The sequence below is a fragment of the Ooceraea biroi genome, chromosome 5 (genome assembly GCF_003672135.1).
Source record: "Ooceraea biroi isolate clonal line C1 chromosome 5, Obir_v5.4, whole genome shotgun sequence".
NCBI lineage: Eukaryota > Metazoa > Arthropoda > Insecta > Hymenoptera > Formicidae > Ooceraea > Ooceraea biroi.
The window spans coordinates 8,057,954-8,079,496 of NC_039510.1; the positions used below are offsets into that span (position 1 = coordinate 8,057,954).

Here is a 21,543-nt window from a genome sequence, read left to right on the forward strand (position 1 = left end):
TCGAGAGCTTTTCAAAACGCTATAATAAAGTATTCTGTCGTTAAATATTATTCGAGTTATGAGAACTAAAAGCGTTTCTCGAAAGTAAAATTCCACAAAGATTGTATATAAGTTGCTAAGCCAAACCGCGAATTAATTCTGTCGTATTGCGGCATATTGAAAGGAAGCTCTGCTACTCTATGGCGTGATAAGTTAGATATACGTTAAAGTTTCTTCTCTGTTCATATTTTCATTTCTTAATTATAATAGTATCAGTAACATATTTTTTACGATAGTAGACATGGGTGATTATACTCCTAAAGAAATCGTCGATATGTTAGTACTTTTCGGAGAATGTTTTGGCAATTACCGTGAAGCTACGAGACTTTACCGAAATCGGTATCCAAACAGACGACATCCAAATAATACCGTCATTCGGAGGCTTAAGATAAGAGCCGAACAGGGTCAGTTGACTTGTCGTCACGCTAAACGTGATTATGATGTTGATGATATACGTGTTCTGGCTGTCTTAGCGGTTGTTCACATTGACCCTCATATTAGTACGCCCCAAATAGCTAGACAAACAGGTATACCTCAGAGAACGATTGTGAGAATTTTGAGGAAAAAGAAGCATCATCCATACCATATCACATTAACGCAGGCTCTAACTCCAAATGACATGCGACAACGTGTACTGTTTTGTCAATGAGCTAGACAGATGATTGCGCATGATGCAGATTTCTTTAAATACGTTCTATTCTCTGATGAATCGACATTTAAAAATACCGGAGAATTAAATACACATAATTGTCATTACTGGTCGGATGTCAATCCTTATTGGCATAGGCAAGTTAATAATCAACATCGTTAGAGTATAGTAGTTTGGTGTGGAATTGTCAACGGTTATGTAATTGGTCCTTATTTTTTTCATCAGAATGTAACCGGACATAGCTTTCTAGAGTTATTAAGAGACCACTTACCCACTTTACTTGAAGTCGGTTTGGAGACAAGGCGAAGAATGTGAATTCAGATGGATGATGCGCCACCACATTTCGCACGAAACATAAGACATTTTCTGGATCAAAACTTCAACGGTAGGTGGATCGGACGAGGTGGTCCAATTGCATGGCCTCCTCGGTCACCAGATTTGACTTTACCTGATTTTTACTTGTGGGGGTACGTGAAAAATTTGGTGTTCGAACAGGAACCGACGACAAGGGAAGACATGATCGAACGAATTCGAATGGCTTGTAGAGCAATACCAAGGGCTGTCTTATTTCGAACGGTCGAACACTTCACAAAGAGAATTAGGTTATGCATTCGAGCCAACGGGGATAACTTTGAACAGCTTTTTCAATAGATGCTGAGAAATAGTTAATCAAGCACCCCCAATCGCGAGAGGCTAGGGGACTCGTGTAAATCAAGCACCCCGAATCGCGAGAGGCTAGGGGACTCGCGTTAACCAAGCACCCCAAAGGGAACAGAAACTTACTATGTCCACGTCGTTGTTCCTGGGTAGCGCTAAAAGTAGAAGAGTTGAGAGAACGGTACACTTTGTGTAATGCAAATGCCGGCAGTACTGTAACTTGTAGTTCGCATAACTCGAATAATATTTAACGACAGAATACTTTATTATAGCGTTTTGAAAAGCTCTCGAGGTAAGCTACAACAAGACTGTATAATAAGAAATAAAGAAATCCATTAAAAAAAAGTTAACCTTCACATAACCTTGACAGGTGCACCCAAGGTCAAATCAGTGGCAGCATCTTATGTCCCCCTTGAAGTCATAAAACTTTTGTAAGAAACATTTTTCGATACAAGATTTGGTTTATGTGTATACTTAAATTATAAAACAGTATACTTTGGAACGCTGTAACTCACTGAAAAATGGTCCAATTGCAAAAAACAAAAAACCGTTGTATTCGTCTCATTATCAGCTACAACTTTCATTTAGAGAGACAAATCAACTTCCATTTTAAAAAATGGCCCCCATGATGAAATCTCTAAAGTGGCACCATCTACAATTAAATTGATAATGCTATCATCTTGCCCTCTTCGAACCAAACGACTTTTGTCTGAAACATTTTTCGATACAAAATTTGCTTTGCGAGAAAAATCAATGCGTTACTTAAAATGGCTCACCCTGTACAGGGTGGGGCAATAACTATTACCACCTTAAATATCTTCGAATTTATAAGGTCCAGAGGAAAATTTATGTAATCAAAATTATACGGTACGAAGGGGGCTAACATATGGCGATAATAATTTTTGTCCTGGTGGAGGCGCTTCGAAGATATCAAGGTCACCTTCATTTTTTTTAATGGGTTCGTTGTGTTTTTTTTCCATAATTTCATAGAGGAGCTTAAAACAAGTACGGAACTCATGACACAAAATTATTGAACAAGATTAAATGTAAATGAAAACGATAAAAAATACATTTTTATATTAAATGAAATTTACGTTTAAAAGATGTACGAAATAACGCTTTATTAGTATGTTTTGTCGGACTGTTTTGATTTTGACATTCCTCATAAATGATGATCAACTTGTTCTTCAATACCAGATTCTCGTTCAATTTGTCGCCGTATCGTTCAGGAGAATGATCTTCGGAACGTACTGCAACTGCTCGCTCATCAAACGGCAGATCTCTCTGTCTTCCGGCAGCAACAGGAACATCGTCTCGTTTGCTCGATCGGACACACTTCCCGTTTTATATATGCATCACGTACTGCGCAGTTTCGCACACGTCCGCACAATTAGCGATGGTATCCGCTCGTAGGACCGAGAATCTCTTATTGTTACATAGTGCAACATCAGCACAATTTCATATACGCTTGGACCTGCACGAACATGTTCAAGGACACGGGGGGGATGAGTCAGCAGGGGGGGGGGGTGACTCAGCACAGGTATCATGTTCACATCGAAGGGCTGAATCAACGGGGGGGGGGGGGTCGTATATTGTTACAAATGTTACATGTGGTACAGCGCTATTGTTACCTATTACATCATCACTATTATTATATTTTTCTCGGAACGCGCTCCGAAACTGCGCAGTAGCGCAAATGGCGGCAGCGCTATTGGTACATATTGCATCATCCCTATGTTTATATACGCTTGGACCTGCACGAACATGTTCAAGGCCAGGTGACGTCAACGTTTTTTTTGCGGACCTGCACGGACGCGTTCACGGTTGCCTGTCCTATGCAATGTCGTATGGACGCGACGTCTAACGTATTACTCTCTATAATGCTAGCCACTAATACAACATAGATGTTATACAGTTAGGTATAGGTAGGGGAGGTGAAGAGGTTCAACGCGATAAAAAGACGCAATTTGATCGGCAAAAATACTGTAATTAACGTGAATAATGTGTGTGTACATACAGAACACACACACACACACACACACACACACATATATATATATATATATACAGGGTGGCCCATTTTAATTTATACAGTCGATTTTTTAAAAAACTAAAAGAGATACGAAAAAATGTTTTAGACAGACATGTCACGATTTCGAGGGGGACATAAGATGATACCATTGGTTTGACCTTGAATAGTCGTTTGAAGGTCACGCGAAGATCACCTTCAATTTCTTAAATTGAAACCCCAACTTTTTATTGCAGATTCTTATTCTCCATCGAAAAGTAAGTAACTTTTGTCTGAAACATTTTTCCGAAAAATGTCATCTTATGTCCTTAAAATGTCCTCAAAACTCATCTTGAAGATCATTTTAAGGACAGAAGATGACATTTTTCGGAAAAATGTTTCAGACAAAAGTTGCATGTTTTCTCGCGTAGAATCCGAATCCGTAATAAAAAAATACCATGTCTCATTAAAAAAAAAATTTCAGAATTCTAACTTCCGGTCTGAAATTTTTTTTTTAATGAGACATGGTATTTTTTATTACGGATTCGGATTCTACGCGAGAAAACATGCAACTTTTGTCTGAAACATTTTTCCGAAAAATGTCATCTTATGTCCTTAAAATGATCTTCAAGATGAGTTTTGAGGACATTTTAAGGACATAAGATGACATTTTTCGGAAAAATGTTTCAGACAAAAGTTACTTACTTTTCGATGGAGAATAAGAATCTGCAATAAAAAGTTGGGGTTTCAATTTAAGAAATTGAAGGTGATCTTCGCGTGACCTTCAAACGACTATTCAAGGTCAAACCAATGGTATCATCTTATGTCCCCCTCGAAATCGTGACATGTCTGTCTAAAACATTTTTTCGTATCTCTTTTAGTTTTTTAAAAAATCGACTGTATAAATTAAAATGGGCCACCCTGTATATAAAATGTATAACATAATATAATACAAGGAGACTGCTGGTATGCGGCGTGTAACTTAAAACAAACCAAAAACCATAACCAGCAGTTCGCAATCGAGCAGATCGTTCCGGTCGAAGTCCGCGCTGCCGCTTACGGCCCTGAGAGCGCTGGAGAGATCCTCCACACCCGCGGCGATGTGCCTGAAGGCGCGAAGTGTAGCCTCGGCACGTCCGAAGATGCCGGTCATCGTGGCGATCACGCGCTGGACGCAGTGCCGCAATCCGTAGAGGAAGCGCACCGTCGGTGCGGACAGGGTCAATTGTCCGGACGGAGTGTCCAGACGTATCGTTGGCTGACTGTTGATGGTAGCGAAGCGCACCGTCAGGTCACCCAGCTGCATGGGCGGAGGCGGACCGTGCTCGCCGTTAGCCCGCGCGAGGTTGTCGCAGATTATGGCTCTACTGTCCACCAGTCCCTTCCACATTTCGGGAGTCAGCAGTATCTCCTTGCCGGCAGTGTCCCCCAGCACGATGTGCATAACCACCGCATCCGCGGTCGAAGGTATGCCTAGTCCTATCTCCAGAAACTTGTAGCCGGTCCTGGTCAGGTTGTATCGGCGGCCCAGTATCCGCATGCGTCGCACGTCTACGTTGGGCGTCGCGGCGACGTCTCTCCACCTGTGAGTCGAGAAAACGATTATGTTGATGACGAATCATGACTCAGCGACCAGCGCGCGCGTAACTTACTCGCGACGTCGCTTCTTCAGCGCACCCCCGTCCTCCACAGGCCGCGGAGTTGCGGTCCCCATCTGGTCGAGAGGTAACGTGACGTGGTACATTGCGCAGTGGGCAGGTCCTCTACACTCAGAATATGAACGCCTGACTGACGTATCCTCAGCGGGACGCAGTTTATATACTCCCCTGTCCCATGTATAAGCACGTTACGTAGGGGGGGGGGGGGGGGAATGCGTAGTCGACTATGCGAACGCGGTTCCTCAAATTTTCGGACATCTTCCAGCCGTTCGAAATATCTCCGCACACGAGTCAGCTGTCCCGCTGCCGCATTTACTCCTGAGCGGTACGGCCCATGCATACGTGTCCAGCGGACCGATAAGGGGCGAGTATGTAATTGTAGCATATAGTGTAACGCGAGTACGGGCGCATCTTCGCTGCATCAGCGCGCCACAGGCCAGTGTACAGGCTGACTATGGCATGCGTCTCGCAACCCGTCTATTGTACAGTAGTTTTATCCGCATACACACACATACTTCGGAATTCAATTCCCTTTTTCGCATGTTATCTCTGCACACGAGTCAACTGTCCCACGCTTCCGCAGTTACCCCTGATAGTGAAACGCGAGTACGGTCGCAACCTCGCTATGGCAGCTCGCCACAGGCCAGCGTACCTGCTGACTATGGCACGCGTCTCGCAGCCCGTCTATCGTACGGGGAGTGTCCCACAATCCTTCGTCGGGATTCAATTCCCTTTTTCGCATATACGGAGCGAGATAAAGTGACCCGGCCATCCATAGCGCGATTGTGACGACGCGCTTCATCTCGCTGACACCGTGCGAAAAGAGCAAACCCTTCATATCACGCGCTCTATAAAGACAACGCATCATGCGACACTGTCATTTCTATTGTAACTGGCGACCCGAAAACTGTGCCCCGAGAAAATGGAGAACCTGGTGGATGTCACCGACGCTATCCACGCGGCGGCGGCGATGACGGCGCACACTGCCGCTGCTCTGGCTGAGAAGACGTGCGAGACGCAGGCGGGCCTCAACCGTCTCGGCGCAGAGGTGGACGAAGCCTATATCTCAGAAATTGAGCAGATCATGTAAGTACAAACAAACATACATACATAAAACCAATGACCTGACCTATATTGCGAACGGTGTAACTAAGTGTACATGAACTTCCAGGCGCACCCTACGAACGTGTCTGCAAAATATCGACGAGTTTTTGCAGCACAGGGTGCACGTATTCGAGTCGATGCAGGCGGCCATAAACAGAGGGGTCGGAATACAGTACATGCGCGTGAACACACCGCCACGTGAGTAAATAATGCAACCTCATACGTTTCTTCGGCGTCTACACACGCTATACCAATGGTATAATATGTGTACTCTCTTTTGTAGCACGCCCCCCGCGGCCCCTGCAGAATAGTGGATGCGAGAGGAGCAACGTGCGCGCCCGCCCGCACGCGCGCGCGCACGCACACACACACACACTGTACATATACAGGGTGTCCCGGGTTTTAATCGACAAACTGCGGGAGCATATTCTACTAGTGCAAATAAGAAAAAATTCTTATATCGAGTTTGCTTAGAAATGCTTTATTACAAAGTTATAAACCAATATTGAAAAGAAATATGAGATAAGTAACAACGGAACATAGTGTAGAATTTGGAAGGTCGAAGACGTTTATGTTATGTGTATTCACATGTATTCATGTTCACTATGTTGATACGATTCAGTATGATTGTTACTTTCACAACAGTAGCTGTTAGATTTCAATCGTCGTGTGAACTAGCAATTACTATCAGAATGCCAAAAGTGTTTTCAAATGAGGAATACACTGATATTCATTTCGTGTACGGATTCTGTGACGGAAATGCACGAGCTGCCGTACGAGAGTATCAACGTAGATTTCCTAACAGGAGAGTACCAGATAGTTCTGTGTTTAGTAATACCCATTTACAATTACGTAATTTGGGTTCATTTCGACCTATGAATGAATATGATGATGTTCGTTCAGCTCTAAGACACCGACGACGCTCGGAAAGAATCTTAAATCTTTTTGATAATACTCCTACACAAAGTGTTCGACGTGCTTCAGCTCAACTGCAGATATCACGAAACACTATTTGGAGAACATTGCGTGCTGATGACAGATTCGCATATCATTACACACCTGTACAAGAATTACTTCCAATCGATTATCAGAAACGAGTCGAATTTTATAACTGGTATGTGAATGCAGTAGAAAGGGACAATCTTTTATCATCAATGATATTATGGACAGATGAAGCGACCTTTACAAGACGAGGCATATTCAATTCTCATAATAGCCATGTATGGGCTCATAATAATCCACATACTACCAGACAAAGAAACTTTCAACACGAATTTCGATGTAATGTTTGGATGGGTATGCTTCATGACCGGTTTATTGGTCCGTTCTTTTTACCTGACCGATTGAACGGAGAATTTTTTCGAAGATTCCTATCAAACGATTTACCAATTTTGTTGGAAAATGTGTCACTGCAGTTTCGCCAAAATAGCTGGATACAGTTAGACGGTTGTCCATCGCACTATGCTAAACAAGTTAGAAACTGGTTAGATGAACATTATGCTCATAGGTGTATTGGTCGAGGAGGACCGGTTTTCTGGCCTCCAAGATCGCCCGATTTAACGCCTCTTGATTTTTATTTATGGGGAACTTTAAAAAATAAAGTTTACAGTACAGAAGTAATCTCGCTTGAAGATTTAAAGCAACGAATTACTAATTCAGTTACTGAGATGCAACAAAATTTTCAGGAATGTCGTACTGTAACAAATTCTGTACTACGTCGATGTCTAGCTTGTATCGATGTGCAAGGACAACATTTTGAAATGCGTCACTAAATCATTGCGTACATAATTTTTATTTTTGTGAAAAAATCCGTTGTTACTTATCTCATATTTCTTTTCAATATTGGTTTATAACTTTGTAATAAAGCATTTCTAAGCAACTCGATATAAGAATTTTTTCTTATTTCCACTAGTAGAATATGCTCCCGCGGTTTGTCGGTTAAAACCCGGGACACCCTGTATATACAGTGCTGGCAAAAAGTTCCGGAACGGTTAAAAATCTTTGAAAATAATGATTTAGTGGAACAATGTTTCAAACAAAAAGTATAGGGCTTAAAAAAATCTATTAGATGATGATATATATTTGACCTTGGTACGACCTTGGAAAGCCCGGTCATGGTCAACATAAAAATCTTAAATGGAAACCCCTATTTTTTATTACATATTCTTGTAGCTTAGCTCGAGAGCTTTTCGAAACGCTATAATAAATTTTTTTCTCTTACGTACTTTTTGACTTATAAGGCTTGAAGGTTACACAGTACCGCCGGCATTAGAATTACCCAAGGTGTACCGCGTGGAGGTTGCACGGTCGGATTTACACCTCTTTTGTGTGTCACGGGTCGCATTAAAACATGTTGTCCTACCTATAATCTGTACTTTACATGTAAATTATATGTATTGACTAAGTAATGAAAAGAGATATTTATAATAACTTTCTTAGTCTGCAAAACTCTAAATGTGTTCATTTTATTTCTAACTAACAAGATTTGTGAGTCATTATTGAAAATCAAGATACAAAATACAGTACACATCAAGATGCTGTACAAATTTATAAGAATTTTAAAAGATAGAAGAAGACATGACCACCGCGACACGGGCACGCCAAGTACTTCAATGTCGTCATGTGATAAGAGAGTATGCATGGAAAACATTTGGATAAAATACTCAAACTGAATTGCTTCGAGGTACTTGGCTAGTTAACTATTGATTTCATATTTAGTTTTGATTTTTATAAAAATAGCATTGTACACTTTTTGTTGCGTACAAGGTGAGATTTTTTATGTACTTGGCGTACTTTTTTCACCTTTATAAGTTTTTTTAATGATTATTATCTTCTAAAAACCTTTCTAATTGTTCTTTTACTATTAATTCTATTGCTTTCTCATTCATATATTGGCAATATATTAATCGGTCTATATTCACTAGCTTTCTTTGGTTTCGCCGTCTTTGGAATCGGTATAATCTCAGATGTTTTCCATTCCTCTGGGCATTGACCTTTTCGTAACGAATCATTTATCAAATCTAAAAAATTTATTTTCATTACATCAAATGTCATTTTGAATATGTCACTAGTTATACCTTCCTGTATACCTTTCTTGTTCGGCAAACTCATCACAATTTGTTCTAATTTCCCTAAGTTAATCATTTCAAATTAATATATAACTTTTTTATTTACAATAGGATATATAACTCTTCTATTTATCTCAACCTTCTCCTCTCCCTCTATAGATTTTACTATATTATCTATACTCTGTACATAAAATAAATTAAATTTATCTGCTATATTGCACCCACAATCTCCTTCTAATATTTCAAAATCAATATTTTTTATTTTCTTAAACCCCATTTGTTCCCCTTTTAATACTTCTTTTAATGTTTTCCACATCCTTACAGGATTATTTTTATTGTAATCTATCAAATGTTTATAATATTCTTTCTTTTTGGTCTTAATAAGTTTAACTACTGCATTTCTCTCAAATTTAAATTGTAACCAATCTTGCTCCGTGTTTGAAAACAGTGCTCTATTATACGCTACATCTCTAATTACCGCTGCTTCTCTAATTTCATCTGTATACCATTTTTTTCCTTCCCATACCTTCGGTATTCTAAATTTCTTTTTAGGTGCTACAATATCCAATACATTCACTATACTATTAACAAAATTATTAGCTTTCACATTCACACACAATTCCTGTCCAGGTATCTTATTTTCTTCCATTAATAAAACAAAATTATCTACATTAATTTTACTATAATTCCGACCCCACCATTCTTTATATCTATCCTCTAAGTCTTTTATTTTTAATTTAATTTGAAGCCAAGCATGATCTGTTATTTTCGGTTCTTCGCATACCTGTATATTTATTTTCCTATTCGCAAAAATCAAATCAATAATTGTTTGACTATCTTTCGTCACCCTCGTTGGCTTATCTACATATTGTTTCATGCCTAATCCTAACATAATCGTATGTATCTTTTTTGTATAAAACGAATCCTTCAATATATTTATATTAAAATCTCCCACTATAATACAATCTCCTTTTAATACTAATCGCTCTGTAATGTCCTCTAAAAAGTCTACAAAAACACTATCTGGAGCACTCGGCGAATGGTACATTACAGCTATTGACCCTTTGTACCATTTTTCCTTCACTTCTATAGCTACACACCAACAGTTCGAGTTCACTTTTTCCTGCAAGGTTATATCATATCTAATTTCTTCTCTAATATACAGAATGACGCCTCCTGTATGTCTATTCTCACTATCACATCTAACCATATCGTATCCTGGCATGTTTACTTCACAATTACTTATATCTTCCGTTAGTCGGCTCTCCGACAGCGCTAGGAAGGCAGGATTCCTTTTCTTTATAAACTGGTGTAATATCTCGTCCTTACGGGCTATCCAGCTCTGTGCATTGGTGTATAGCATTTCGTCCATCACTTCCTGTAGTTGCTATTTGTTATTGTTTGTGCTACTTTGCCAACCTATTCTTCTTTTCTGCTCCTCTAATATCCTTTTAAATATCGGACATTCTGGTCCAGTGCATCATGCTCATCGTTTATTTTCAAATTATAAGACTGTATCGTATGCATGCAATTTACACACTTCTTCTTTCTTGACGTGCATTCGCTCTCCTTGTGATTTCCTGCACATTTATAACAGGTTTCCTGTCTTGTGCAGTTCTTTGAAATATGGAAATATCCCCAGCAATTGTAGCATCTACGAGAGAGAGAGAGAGAGAGAGAGAGTGAGTGAGCGGGGGAGAGAGAGAGAGCGGGGGAGAAAGAGAGCGGGGGAGAGAGAGAGAGAGAGAAAGTGAGCGGGGGAGAGAGAGAGCGGGGGAGAAAGAGAGCGCGGGAGAGAGAGAGAGATAGCTTTATTTGTAAAGCGCTCCGGGATTGTGTCCCCTTAAGCGCATAAAAGATTATATACAAAAATACATACCAAAAAGCAAAAAGAACAAAATTACAATACATATCATTATTAACCAGTGATAACAGAATTAAGATAAAAGTGCACATAAGTGTAATAAAGCCAGTAAGCACAGATGCAATATACGCAAATAAAATAAAAGCCAATAAGCAAAAAATACAGTTTGCGATATAATAAACTAAATTGATTTCGCATATAGCAAACTAAACCAAAAAGAAAAACTACTAAATACTAAATGTGCACAGTGAGAAGGTAATACAGACAGAAAGCAAAAATAAAAATGAACAAAAGTACGAAAGTAAATAAAAGAAAATAAGTATAAAGTACAAAAGTAAATAAAAGAAAATAAGCATATTGACGACGGTGTCAAGTGACAAAGTATGTAGGCAAGAAGCACAGTTTATTAACTTAGCAGGTGTGTTCGTCAGCAAGCATAAGAGCACGACAGAGATAGCAAACTATCCACGTTTCAATAAAACATCATAAAATTTAGCCTTGAACACACTTAAGGAGGTGACAGATCTAATTTCACAAGGAATCTGGTTCCATAGTTTAGCTGCAGTGAATCTGAAGGAACGTCTGAAAATCTCAGTACGACATTGAGGCAGAGAAAGGAGGTCCTTAGCCGCTCTTGTACATCTATTTGACATAGCTGAACGAAGTTGTAAACTATTATAGAGGAAATGCGGCTGCCCTGAACTAAGTATATTATATAATAAACAGCCCACAAAATATTGTCTCCTGAGATTAGTTTTTAGCCATTTCAGATTCGAAAAATAGGGTGAAATATGTTCATCAATCCGCACACCAAAAATGAACCTGACAGATACATTAAGCGATCGCTGTAACAGAAGGTCCTGCTCAGCCGTTATATCAGTAAAAATGCAGCAACAATAATCCAAGTGAGGATATACCAATGACATAACCAGTTTTTGCCTAAGATTAGTGGGCAAAAGATTTTTACATATTTTTAGCTGATACAAAGTTCTATGCATCTTGTTAGTCACATCTGAGACCTGCTTGTCCCAAGAAAGTGTGTTTGTTAATGTCACACCCAAATATTTCACTTGTGTAGAGTACCGAACATCATCAGCCTCCACAGTTATTCTAGGCAGTGAATCCAAATCCAGAGCATTAATATATCTCGATGATCCAATCAACATAGCTTGCGTCTTCTTAGAATTCAGAACGAGCTGGTTTTTCGTAATCCACGCAGCAAGCCGAGCAACATCACTGTTGACTCTACGAATGGCCTCAATGATATCCTTAGGTTTACAGTGGAAGTAGATCAGCAGGTCATCAGCATAAAGACTATACTTGCAGTACTGCAATACATCGGCGAAATCCAACAGATATAGGATAAACAACAGCGGCCCCAAAACAGAACCCTGTGGAACACCCATGCTTATAGAGGCAGGCGATGACAACCTCCGTGTAAGGGGATCCCTCACCATCTGACATCTTCCCTCAAGATAAGAAGAGATCCAGGAGATCGCAGAATGCGAGAAATTTAAAGTTCGTAATTTACTGATAAGTATGTGATGCTGAACACGATCAAAAGCCTTTGATAGGTCAAAGAAAACAGTCAGCGTTACCATCCTCTCATCAGCAGATTCCCTGAATTCATCCAGAACTCTTATTAGACATGTTTGCATAGAATTTGCTCTGCGATAAGCTGATTGACATGGGTCTAACAGACTCGACTCCTCAAGATAATCCCAAATCTGCTTGCACGCAATCCTTTCAATAACCTTCGAAATTACCGGAAGAATTGCTATGGGCCTGTAATGCTGTAGTTCAGTAAGATTCCTAATTTTTGGAATTGGACACACTATTGCAGATTTCTATGCTGAGGGAAAAACGCCATGTTGGAAAGAGAAATTAAAAACGTGTTTCAACACCGGTAATACACATGGTAAAGCCAACCTCAAGGCCTTTAAAGTGATACCATCAAAGCCCGCTCCACCAGACTTAATCTGCGAAATAGTCTTGCTAATTAATTGTGGGTCAACATACTTCCAATGAAAATCACTGTCATCAAAAGTACACCGAACTTGATTGCAAACTCGGAAATCCAGAGAAGTCACACCAGGACTCCCATCGATGTTAACAAAAAAGTCATTAAGTTCATCCACGAAGAAAAGGAAATCCTTATTTAAGTCATTTTGCTTGATTAGACCAAGATGTTTTAGTTTAGTCCAGACGTTAGCTGACCTTGTGGCATTGTCAAATACAGTAAGGTAGTGGTTTCTCTTAGCAGTTCGAATAAGGTTGTGAACCTCATTTCTTCGCTCCTTAAACTCGCCGTACGCAGCTTCGCCTCCACTCCTACGCCAGCGTCTATGGGCCGAATCTCTTTGACGCATTTTGTCCTTGATTTCAGTAGTGAGCCATGGAGCGAGAAGATTCTTCACATTAATCCTGACTTCAGGGGCATATATGTCAAGACAGTCCACCAAGAAGGAATTCAGCAGGTTAACCTTGTCATCTATGGAATTTGTTGAAAATAAAGTCGCCCAATCCTTCATCTGTAGCTCATTCAGAAAGTCAGATTCGTTCAACTGCTTAAGGTTGCGGCATGTAATTGACCTACAACGTCTACGTTCAATTTTAATGCTATACGTAATATAAATTAGGTCATGTGCAGAAAGAAAGGCCATGCCGTGCTGACCAAAATTGACAAATTTACTAAAGTCATCAATGATGCACAAATCCAAAAATGTACTAGAGTTTTCCAAGTGATGAGTGGACTTGAATGGAGTCAAACACAAAGCAGACGATCTTATGAAATTATTTAATTGGTTACTGTTATACGTTTGAGAGTTCATATCGATGGTAAAGTCTCCTAGAATGATGGAATGCTTGTAATTAGTTTGTAAGTCCATAAAATACTGTTGGAACTCCTGAAGATAACCACAATTTGGGGACCTGTAGACTACAGCCAGTAAAAGATTTGCAAAGTGTTTGCCAGAAATTTCTGATATTATAAATTCAGGTTTATGATATTCTGATGCCAACGACGTTCTTAATATTCTTGCGCTTAAAGAATTTAGTAGATAAAAGGTAACACCGCCACCCATTCTATCAGGTCGGTCGCACCTGTACAAAGTATATCCCGGTAACTTTACCATGCTGTCAGAGATCATGGGTCTCAGCCATGTTTCAGACATACATATTACATGGAAATCTTTACTTCTGAAAAAATGAACAAATTCATCGAAATGTGCATAAAGAGACTGACAATTAACATGACAAAGTTTCAAATAACCAAAGTCAACTGCATCAGAATTTAAGTCAGCCATAATTTATGTTAGTTAATCTGTCTTTAATCTTCTTGCACAAAATTGGACATTTTTTAGCATCCATAGCAGAATATGCATCGTCCTCAGATGCAAGTCTTTTATTTTGAGCACAATTGTGACATTTCGGCGGCTTGCTACGCTCATTGCAGTTTCTAGTCTCATGCTCTCCCGTACAGTGACCACATCGAGCATTTTCATTACATTTAGCCGCAAAGTGCCCAAATGCCAGGCATTTGTAGCATTGTGGAATCCAAACGTGGTCCGCAAAACGGCAGGCCGCATATCTAAGGAAAATACGACTATTAGCGAAAAATAAATTTTGAATCTCAGACGAGACCTCCAGAACACAACTAGTCAGATTCTTGTTCTTCGTAGGATATTTGTACGCTACTTTTATCTCAGCATTTAAGTCGCCATTCACATTCTGCGCAATAAGTTCCTCCCTAATTTCATTCGATGACATGTTAGCAGGTACGCCGTAGACAACTATTCTTGGGTTGTATTTTACATTCTCTTGCACTTTAAGACCAGCTTTTACAAGACCAGGATGCTTCTTGATATCTTCCAGGTTTGGAGAATATGCCTCAACACGTATACCATTTCCCTTAATCGGAGTAATCTTCTTTATCCTTAGCGCACAATCAGCCCGTTTGAAGACCTTACGGAGTACCTCTTTGGTGTCCGCAGACGTAGTACAATTTACAATTCTGGTGTCAGAAACAATTAAGAAACTAGAAGATGACTCCACAGTAACAGTTGGACCTCCAGACACATGAACCTTAGGCCCACTCGAAACAGCTGCAGCATATGAGACAGGCCGGACTGAAGTTTTCACCCCAGCACTCCCACCAGCCTGAGCAGATGGCAATAAACTGCTCGCTTTAAGAGCATCCATAACTACCCGTTTCACATCCTCAGGTTTACAATTTTGACTTGACTGATTTTCAAGAAAGTGCATTAAAACTGTCGATACCTCTTGAAATGCATCCCTACAAGCCCTAAAGGCAGACTCAACCTGAGACCTTCTTTCAAGCGAATCTTTACCAGATAAGAGTATTCTGGATACCGTGTCACAGTGACAGTTTATAGTACACTTTAGCTCATTAATTTTAGAAATGGACATAGTATCATTGTCGATCGCGCTCAAAACACCTGACTCACGAATCAGCCTCAGGTCCAAATCACCGCCACTGCATTTTTCATCCTCATCTCTTTGAGTCGCCATGATATGAAGTCGCTCGATACGCTCCTGATGTTTATAGCAGATCCTCCAATCAACAGCCCATCCTCTCCTACAGCACGTAAACAGCCACGACCTGACCCAACCGATCACAACAGGCAGGAGCTCGCCAAAAATTCCAATCCAGCAAGCACAAAAATTAGACCACCTCTCAGCAATGTCCACTCCACAAGACTCAAAAAACATGCAGCAAGTCAAGTTTAAGAAGGCCTGACCAATGGTACTGAAACAAAACGCCCCGAAGGGCAGCCAATAGCAGAAAGATATCCTCAAACACGGAGCTCACAATAACACGTCTGTATCTACTTACGGACGAGGAGAGAGAGAGAGGGAGAGAGAGAGAGAGCGGGAGAGAGAGAAAGATTTTTGATTCTTGGAAGTAGGCAAATACATGACATGCTTCTCATTTATAGCTCAAGAAATAGAAGTCGAGGAGTTTACAAATTTAACAGAAGAAGATCTGAAAATTTTGATACCCAACATTGGACTCCGACGAAAATTTCAAAAAAATTTAGAAAAGTATTTACATGAGGTACTCATTGCGCATTATTTCTTTCGTATCATATTTTATTATTCTGTCAGCTTTTCGTTAGAATTGTAACTGATTTGTTCTTCATATTAATATCTCAGATTGCGCAAACATCCATAGAAAATGTTGATACAACACAACTAATTAACCACAGTCAGAAGCTACACGAAAAACCCTGGAATTACAACGAGAAGCTCTGGATATTACAAACATATTAAAAAAAGACGAAAAATAGATATAACAGATAAGCAGCAAAATTACAATAAATTAAAAGAAGACGATATTATACATATTACGGAAGATATCTTGCAAACTTTACCATCTGCATCTACATCTGCATCTACATCTAAATCTGCAAGTATAGTATATGATGGTAAGCATATAAAGAATATTATTAATCTTTGTTTATGTATAATAATTTACACAAATTTAATAAATATAATAAAAATTCACATATTATATTTAATCGTCATTATTTAATTTAATATTCATGTTCATTGAAAAACCCCAAAAATTTCAAGTTTGGTTATATTTTCATATTGACTTTTTTAGTTTACTGCAAATGTATTCTCTTTTCAGTTACAGTTTTACCAAATGATACCATATCTGCAGAAATAGAGCAACATGCAATTACTGATAATAAATATGTAAGTTAAGATTCATTTTCCAAAATGTTCTTGAAATATAGTGCGTATGATTAATATTAGGTATTATATGTATTCTGTTTATTATGGAAGGATCTGGAATCTATATTAAAAAATCTGAGGACGGTCAGTTGTTGCTAAAAATATATAAAAATGAAGGAAGATTAAATACTGATTTGCGGAATAAATTAGCGAAAATAATAATGAGTAATGAGCTCTCATCTGACATAAATAACACCATACGCAGCGAAAGGGCATCTTTTCTAAGTAATCAAGTGATACAATTATTTTCTACTAAAGATAAGGTAAATTTATATTTATTGTATTTGGTCACCAAAGATTTTTATCAATCTTCTTCAATCCTACAATTCGATTATTTCGTGTTACAGTGTTTGGTATATTAAAAACAAGAAAGGCGAATCACAAGGTAGAGGAAAAATTTTGACAAAATACTATTGTACACGACGAAAACTAATTAAAGCTGGTTTGTTGAGTGTGAAAGCAACTGCGGACTTTGCTCGGATTCAAATTGATAGTAAGTTTATTTTAATTCGCTTGCAATTTTGTGAGAAACGTAATATTTAAAGTTCTTGTTTATTCACTGAAGCCATATTGCATTATGTCAAAAGCGAGGGATGGTGTAAATATTTTTTATATGTTATACGTTGAAATAAATAATTTTTGCTATATGTTACCATTCGTATATGATCTCATAGGTAAGGCTGGTAAGATGTTTTAAAACCTCTTTCCTAATTTACCTATATATTATTAAATTGAGTTTCGCTGAAAATGTAGAATAAATATGTATTTATTATAAGATATAGTATTTATTATAGGAAGACAATACAAAATACTTTTCGGTATATCTTACTATCTTACTTGTATTACATTTGTTCCGAATATCGATAATAACATGCAGAAAAATCATTTATTGCAATATATAACGAATAACAAATTTACCTGATTCCTTGCTTCTGATGTCAATGCAATATGATTGCAATGAATTAAAAAGAGCTTTACTAATTTTGTATCAACTAACAGCAAATATTCTGCAAATAGAGAAAAGTTTTTCAGATAGTTTTTATTTCTATTTTTGTAGATGAAGAAAGTGACGACAATAATGTCATAAATTATGAAGAATATATATTATAGCTACAAAATAATCGTAAACCATGGGAAGTAGTGACTGACTACTGGTCTTCCACTTCGAAAAAACGATTAAAAGTCCTTCAAACTAATAATCAGTCTTGCTACGAATATATGAATCAATTTCTAGCCCTTTCTGATCCTTTAGGCTATGTACTAGTAAGTGTAATATATGATTTTATTCCTTCAGTGATGAATATCCAAATTTGCTAAAAACATTATAAACTTATTTTTTCATTTATAAATATTTCTTTTTTCAATGTTTGTTATATCTTTGAATATTATGGATATATTGACCCATTAAAAAAACCTTATAAAGGTGAAAAAAGTACGCCAAGTACATAAAAAATCTCACCTTGTACGCAACAAAAAGTGTAAAATGCTATTTATAAAAATCAAAACTAAATATGAAATCAATAGTTAACTAGTCAAGTACCTCGAAGCAATTCAGTTTGAGTATTTTATCAAAATGTTTATCAAAACATTTGGATAAAATACTCAAACTGAATTGCTTCGAGGTACTTGACTAGTTAACTATTGATTTCATATTTAGTTTTGATTTTTATAAATAGCATTTTACACTTTTTGTTGCGTACAAGGTGAGATTTTTTATGTACTTGGCGTACTTTTTTCACCGTTATAAGGTTTTTTTAATGGGATCTCATTGCTTTTTACAAAAATGTTTTATTTATATTTTTTCTGCAAAAAATATATGTGCATTTTTAGCATTTCGAGGCCAACTGCACTTTTGTACTTTCGAATCATTTATTAATTGCCATTCGGTACCTTTAGCACGTACTATGTTTGTATAATGTCCATCAATTGTACTTTTACCTTCATGAAAAATTCCACTAATAATTTTATATATATTCGCACCAATAGAGATCTTTTCCGTAGGTACACCTTTAATTTTTAAATCTGTTATTTTAATAATTTTTGTATCACTAATTTTAAATAACAATAACTGTAAGATGATAACACTTCCTGTTATACTTATATCAGTCTTTGCAAGTATAGAAGTAGCACCACAATTAGTACATATTTTTTCCACATTATTCCAGCGTGAAAAATTATATTGTATTAATTTTTGTAAAGTGTATGATTTTTTTAAATTGTCAGGTAATTGGAGCAATAATATATAATTTGTATAAATTTTTGTGTTTGTATAATTGCATACTTTACATCGTAAAGTTATGTTTAATTGGTGCTCGATTACACTCTTTATATTATCAATGTTATTAATAAGATGTATAATAAACTCACTAACATCTTGTTGAATCTTTTCAAGATATTGATGTCCTGCCAATTGCCGTATTGCCATTATATTAATAGTGTTATCGTTTGACACGTAACAATCAATAAATTGTCTTATAATATTCGTATGTTCAAGACGAAACAACAATTTTCTGAGAGTAGAAGAATGAAGCACAAATTGAATTGAAACATTAGCATAGCAAGATGTATTATCAACATTTGGAAGTCCTCTTATATGCCATAAAGTATAATCATTAATATCGTTATCATTAACTTGACATTCCATGACATTTTTTGATATTGCCCAAATTGTATCACGAACCTTGTGAATACGTGGTTTCAAAATATTAATATGTACAAGATCTGGCCTGTATTGTGTTCGTAATCTGTTATATTCTATTATAGCTAACTCAGTTGCTTTTACAGAAGAGGGATCAAAATTTATAAGGTGCAATCCACTCAACGTAGTTACTCGTGAAAGAGCGACATATATTTGTCCACAACTGAATATAGAATTTCCAGCTTCCACAATAGCATGCTTTAAACTCAAGCCTTGACTTTTATGGATAGTCATACCATAACTTAGACATATAGGAAATTGTTTTCTTATAACAAAAGCTCTATCCATTACTTCAAATTTGACACTTACACGTTCTATAATATGCTCTATTCCTGATGACATTCTTATCTTTATTTTTTCTACTTCATTGTCAATTGCGCCACGTATAATTGATGTAATTGTACCAATGGTACCATTCACAAGACCTAAACTAACATCGATATATCTTCTAATCATTACACGCGCTCCTACTTTAACAGTTATGATTCTTGCTAATCCAGCTGTTCGAGAACTATCTTCATCGTTACCATCTTTATTCAATATCTTCATCACTTTTTTTTTAAATATGATGCACATTCGGCCAGATCTTGAGCAACGAGTTCTATCTTATCCGAAGAAATACGATCTAACATTGCAATATTCAAAATATCACATAATGCACAAGTTGGAAGTAAACAAACTGTATCCATTGGTAAATTTTGTAAGTAATTACATAATTCTTGTAATCGGTTGTCACAATTAGTTTCTCTAAACTTCATTTTTCTCGTTTCTAAAATAATTACATCCGAATCAATTAGTGTTCCAACTCGAATTCTCGTTAATATATCTCGATAAGAGTCATCGCCTTGTTGTCGCACATTAATTTGTAATTCATCATAACTGAATAAAGACCATAAATTTACAGAGCCCATTGCATCAATATACTTCTGCATTTTTAATTTGGATAATTCAATAAAAGGCAGACCTTCATGTACAGGTGGAAGTTGTAATAAATCTCTAAAAAGAAGTATATGTTTTTTGCCGAACCATCCATTATCACAATCCATGGTATTAAATATCTCTGTTAGTCGAAGATGAATGTACATTAATGTAATATTTGAAATCATTGAAACTTCATCGATAATTATTAAAACAACATTCTTAAGTTCGTCCCGTATAACTTTAAGGGCTATATCAGAGAGTTGTTTATATTTAGCAGTACGGCCATGTTCTACTGGCAATTGAAATAATCTATGAATAGTAAGTCCATCAATATTAAAAGCTGCTATACCGGTTGGTGCAGTTACCGCTGTGTCTTTGTCTCCAATATATTTTTTAATCCAACATCTAATAGTTTTGATTAAAAAACTCTTTCCAGTACCACCTTCACCGCTAACATAAAGTCTAAGAACTTCATTATTATCATCAGATATAGCAGCAGTAATTCTATCAAAGATTCGTTTTTGATCAGTATTTAATTGCGTCACCATTTCATCGACGTTAACTTCAAATTTAGTACTATCTTCATTAATATCTTTAAAGTCCCTCATTGCTCCTTCAACTTCGACAGGAACACATTCTAATGCACAATTTTCAGGACAGTCATTTTCCTCTTCATCTTTTCTAATTTCTGAAATTTTTTCTTATATTAATTCTTTAATATTATCTATACCTTGCTGAATGACGGTTATTCTTTCGTGATACTGAAAAGCATCTTTCAATTTAAATTGTACTAAAGAAAATGCTTCTGCATAACTATCACATTCATTCTTTAATTCACTAATATCTCTCCAAGGCTGAAATAATAACAATAATGAAAGGTAGTAACGCTCTGGTTGAGTATGGACATTGTATTCGTAATGATTGATAAGATATCCACGTTTACGTTTCCTTAAATATAAAGATTCACCGAGAACGTAATATTTTATTTTCTTATGTAGGTATTCGACGTTGCGTTGCTCGAATTTGAAATTCTATTTATCACGTTTGTGTCTATCGATCACCTGTTTGCCGTCTTCTGTTGACATCTAACAAGGCCACAGAGGAAAGTATAAATTCG

General features: G+C 37.3%; 4 protein-coding genes across 4 annotated transcripts; 1 reads left to right on the forward strand and 3 right to left on the reverse strand.

The window, feature by feature from the left end:
* Positions 1-280: 280 nt before the first annotated feature.
* LOC113561960 lies at positions 281-688 on the forward strand. The gene has a single exon (XM_026969637.1). The coding sequence runs from the start codon at positions 281-283 to the stop codon at positions 686-688; it is 408 nt and encodes a 135-aa protein (XP_026825438.1).
* Positions 689-8,995: 8,307 nt separating this feature from the next.
* LOC113561961 lies at positions 8,996-14,181 on the reverse strand. Its single transcript, XM_026969638.1, has 7 exons — positions 12,977-14,181; positions 12,646-12,859; positions 11,965-12,594; positions 10,391-10,525; positions 10,147-10,306; positions 9,193-9,246; positions 8,996-9,135 (listed from the first exon to the last, which is right to left on the reverse strand). Exons 1-7 carry the CDS (start codon positions 14,179-14,181, stop codon positions 8,996-8,998), a joined length of 2,538 nt encoding a protein of 845 aa, XP_026825439.1.
* LOC109611314 lies at positions 14,130-16,548 on the reverse strand. The gene has a single exon (XM_020033355.2). The coding sequence runs from the start codon at positions 15,776-15,778 to the stop codon at positions 14,345-14,347; it is 1,434 nt and encodes a 477-aa protein (XP_019888914.2). The 5' UTR covers positions 15,779-16,548; the 3' UTR covers positions 14,130-14,344.
* A 3,434-nt stretch (positions 16,549-19,982) lies between these two features.
* LOC113561978 (ATP-dependent DNA helicase PIF1-like) lies at positions 19,983-21,043 on the reverse strand. The gene has a single exon (XM_026969698.1). It carries the CDS (start codon positions 21,032-21,034, stop codon positions 20,054-20,056), a length of 981 nt encoding a protein of 326 aa, XP_026825499.1. The 5' UTR covers positions 21,035-21,043; the 3' UTR covers positions 19,983-20,053.
* Between the last annotated feature and the right edge of the window lie 500 nt (positions 21,044-21,543).

What these genes read in the sequence shown, in the direction of transcription:
- LOC113561960 (XM_026969637.1), top strand. Translation starts at nt 281, where the DNA reads ATGGGTGATTATACTCCTAAAGAAATCGTCGATATGTTAGTACTTTTC.
- LOC113561961 (XM_026969638.1), bottom strand. Translation starts at nt 14,181, where the DNA reads ATGGTAAAGTTACCGGGATATACTTTGTACAGGTGCGACCGACCTGAT. An exon ending in ATTAGTATTAAAAGGAGATT is followed by an intron (nt 9,247 to 10,146) that starts GTATTATAGTGG and finishes TGATTAACTTAG; the next exon opens with GGAAATTAGAACAAATTGTG. An exon ending in CAAGAAAGGTATACAGGAAG is followed by an intron (nt 9,136 to 9,192) that starts GTATAACTAGTG and finishes TAAATTTTTTAG; the next exon opens with ATTTGATAAATGATTCGTTA.
- LOC109611314 (XM_020033355.2), bottom strand. Translation starts at nt 15,778, where the DNA reads ATGTTTTTTGAGTCTTGTGGAGTGGACATTGCTGAGAGGTGGTCTAAT.
- LOC113561978 (XM_026969698.1), bottom strand. Translation starts at nt 21,034, where the DNA reads ATGAGGGACTTTAAAGATATTAATGAAGATAGTACTAAATTTGAAGTT.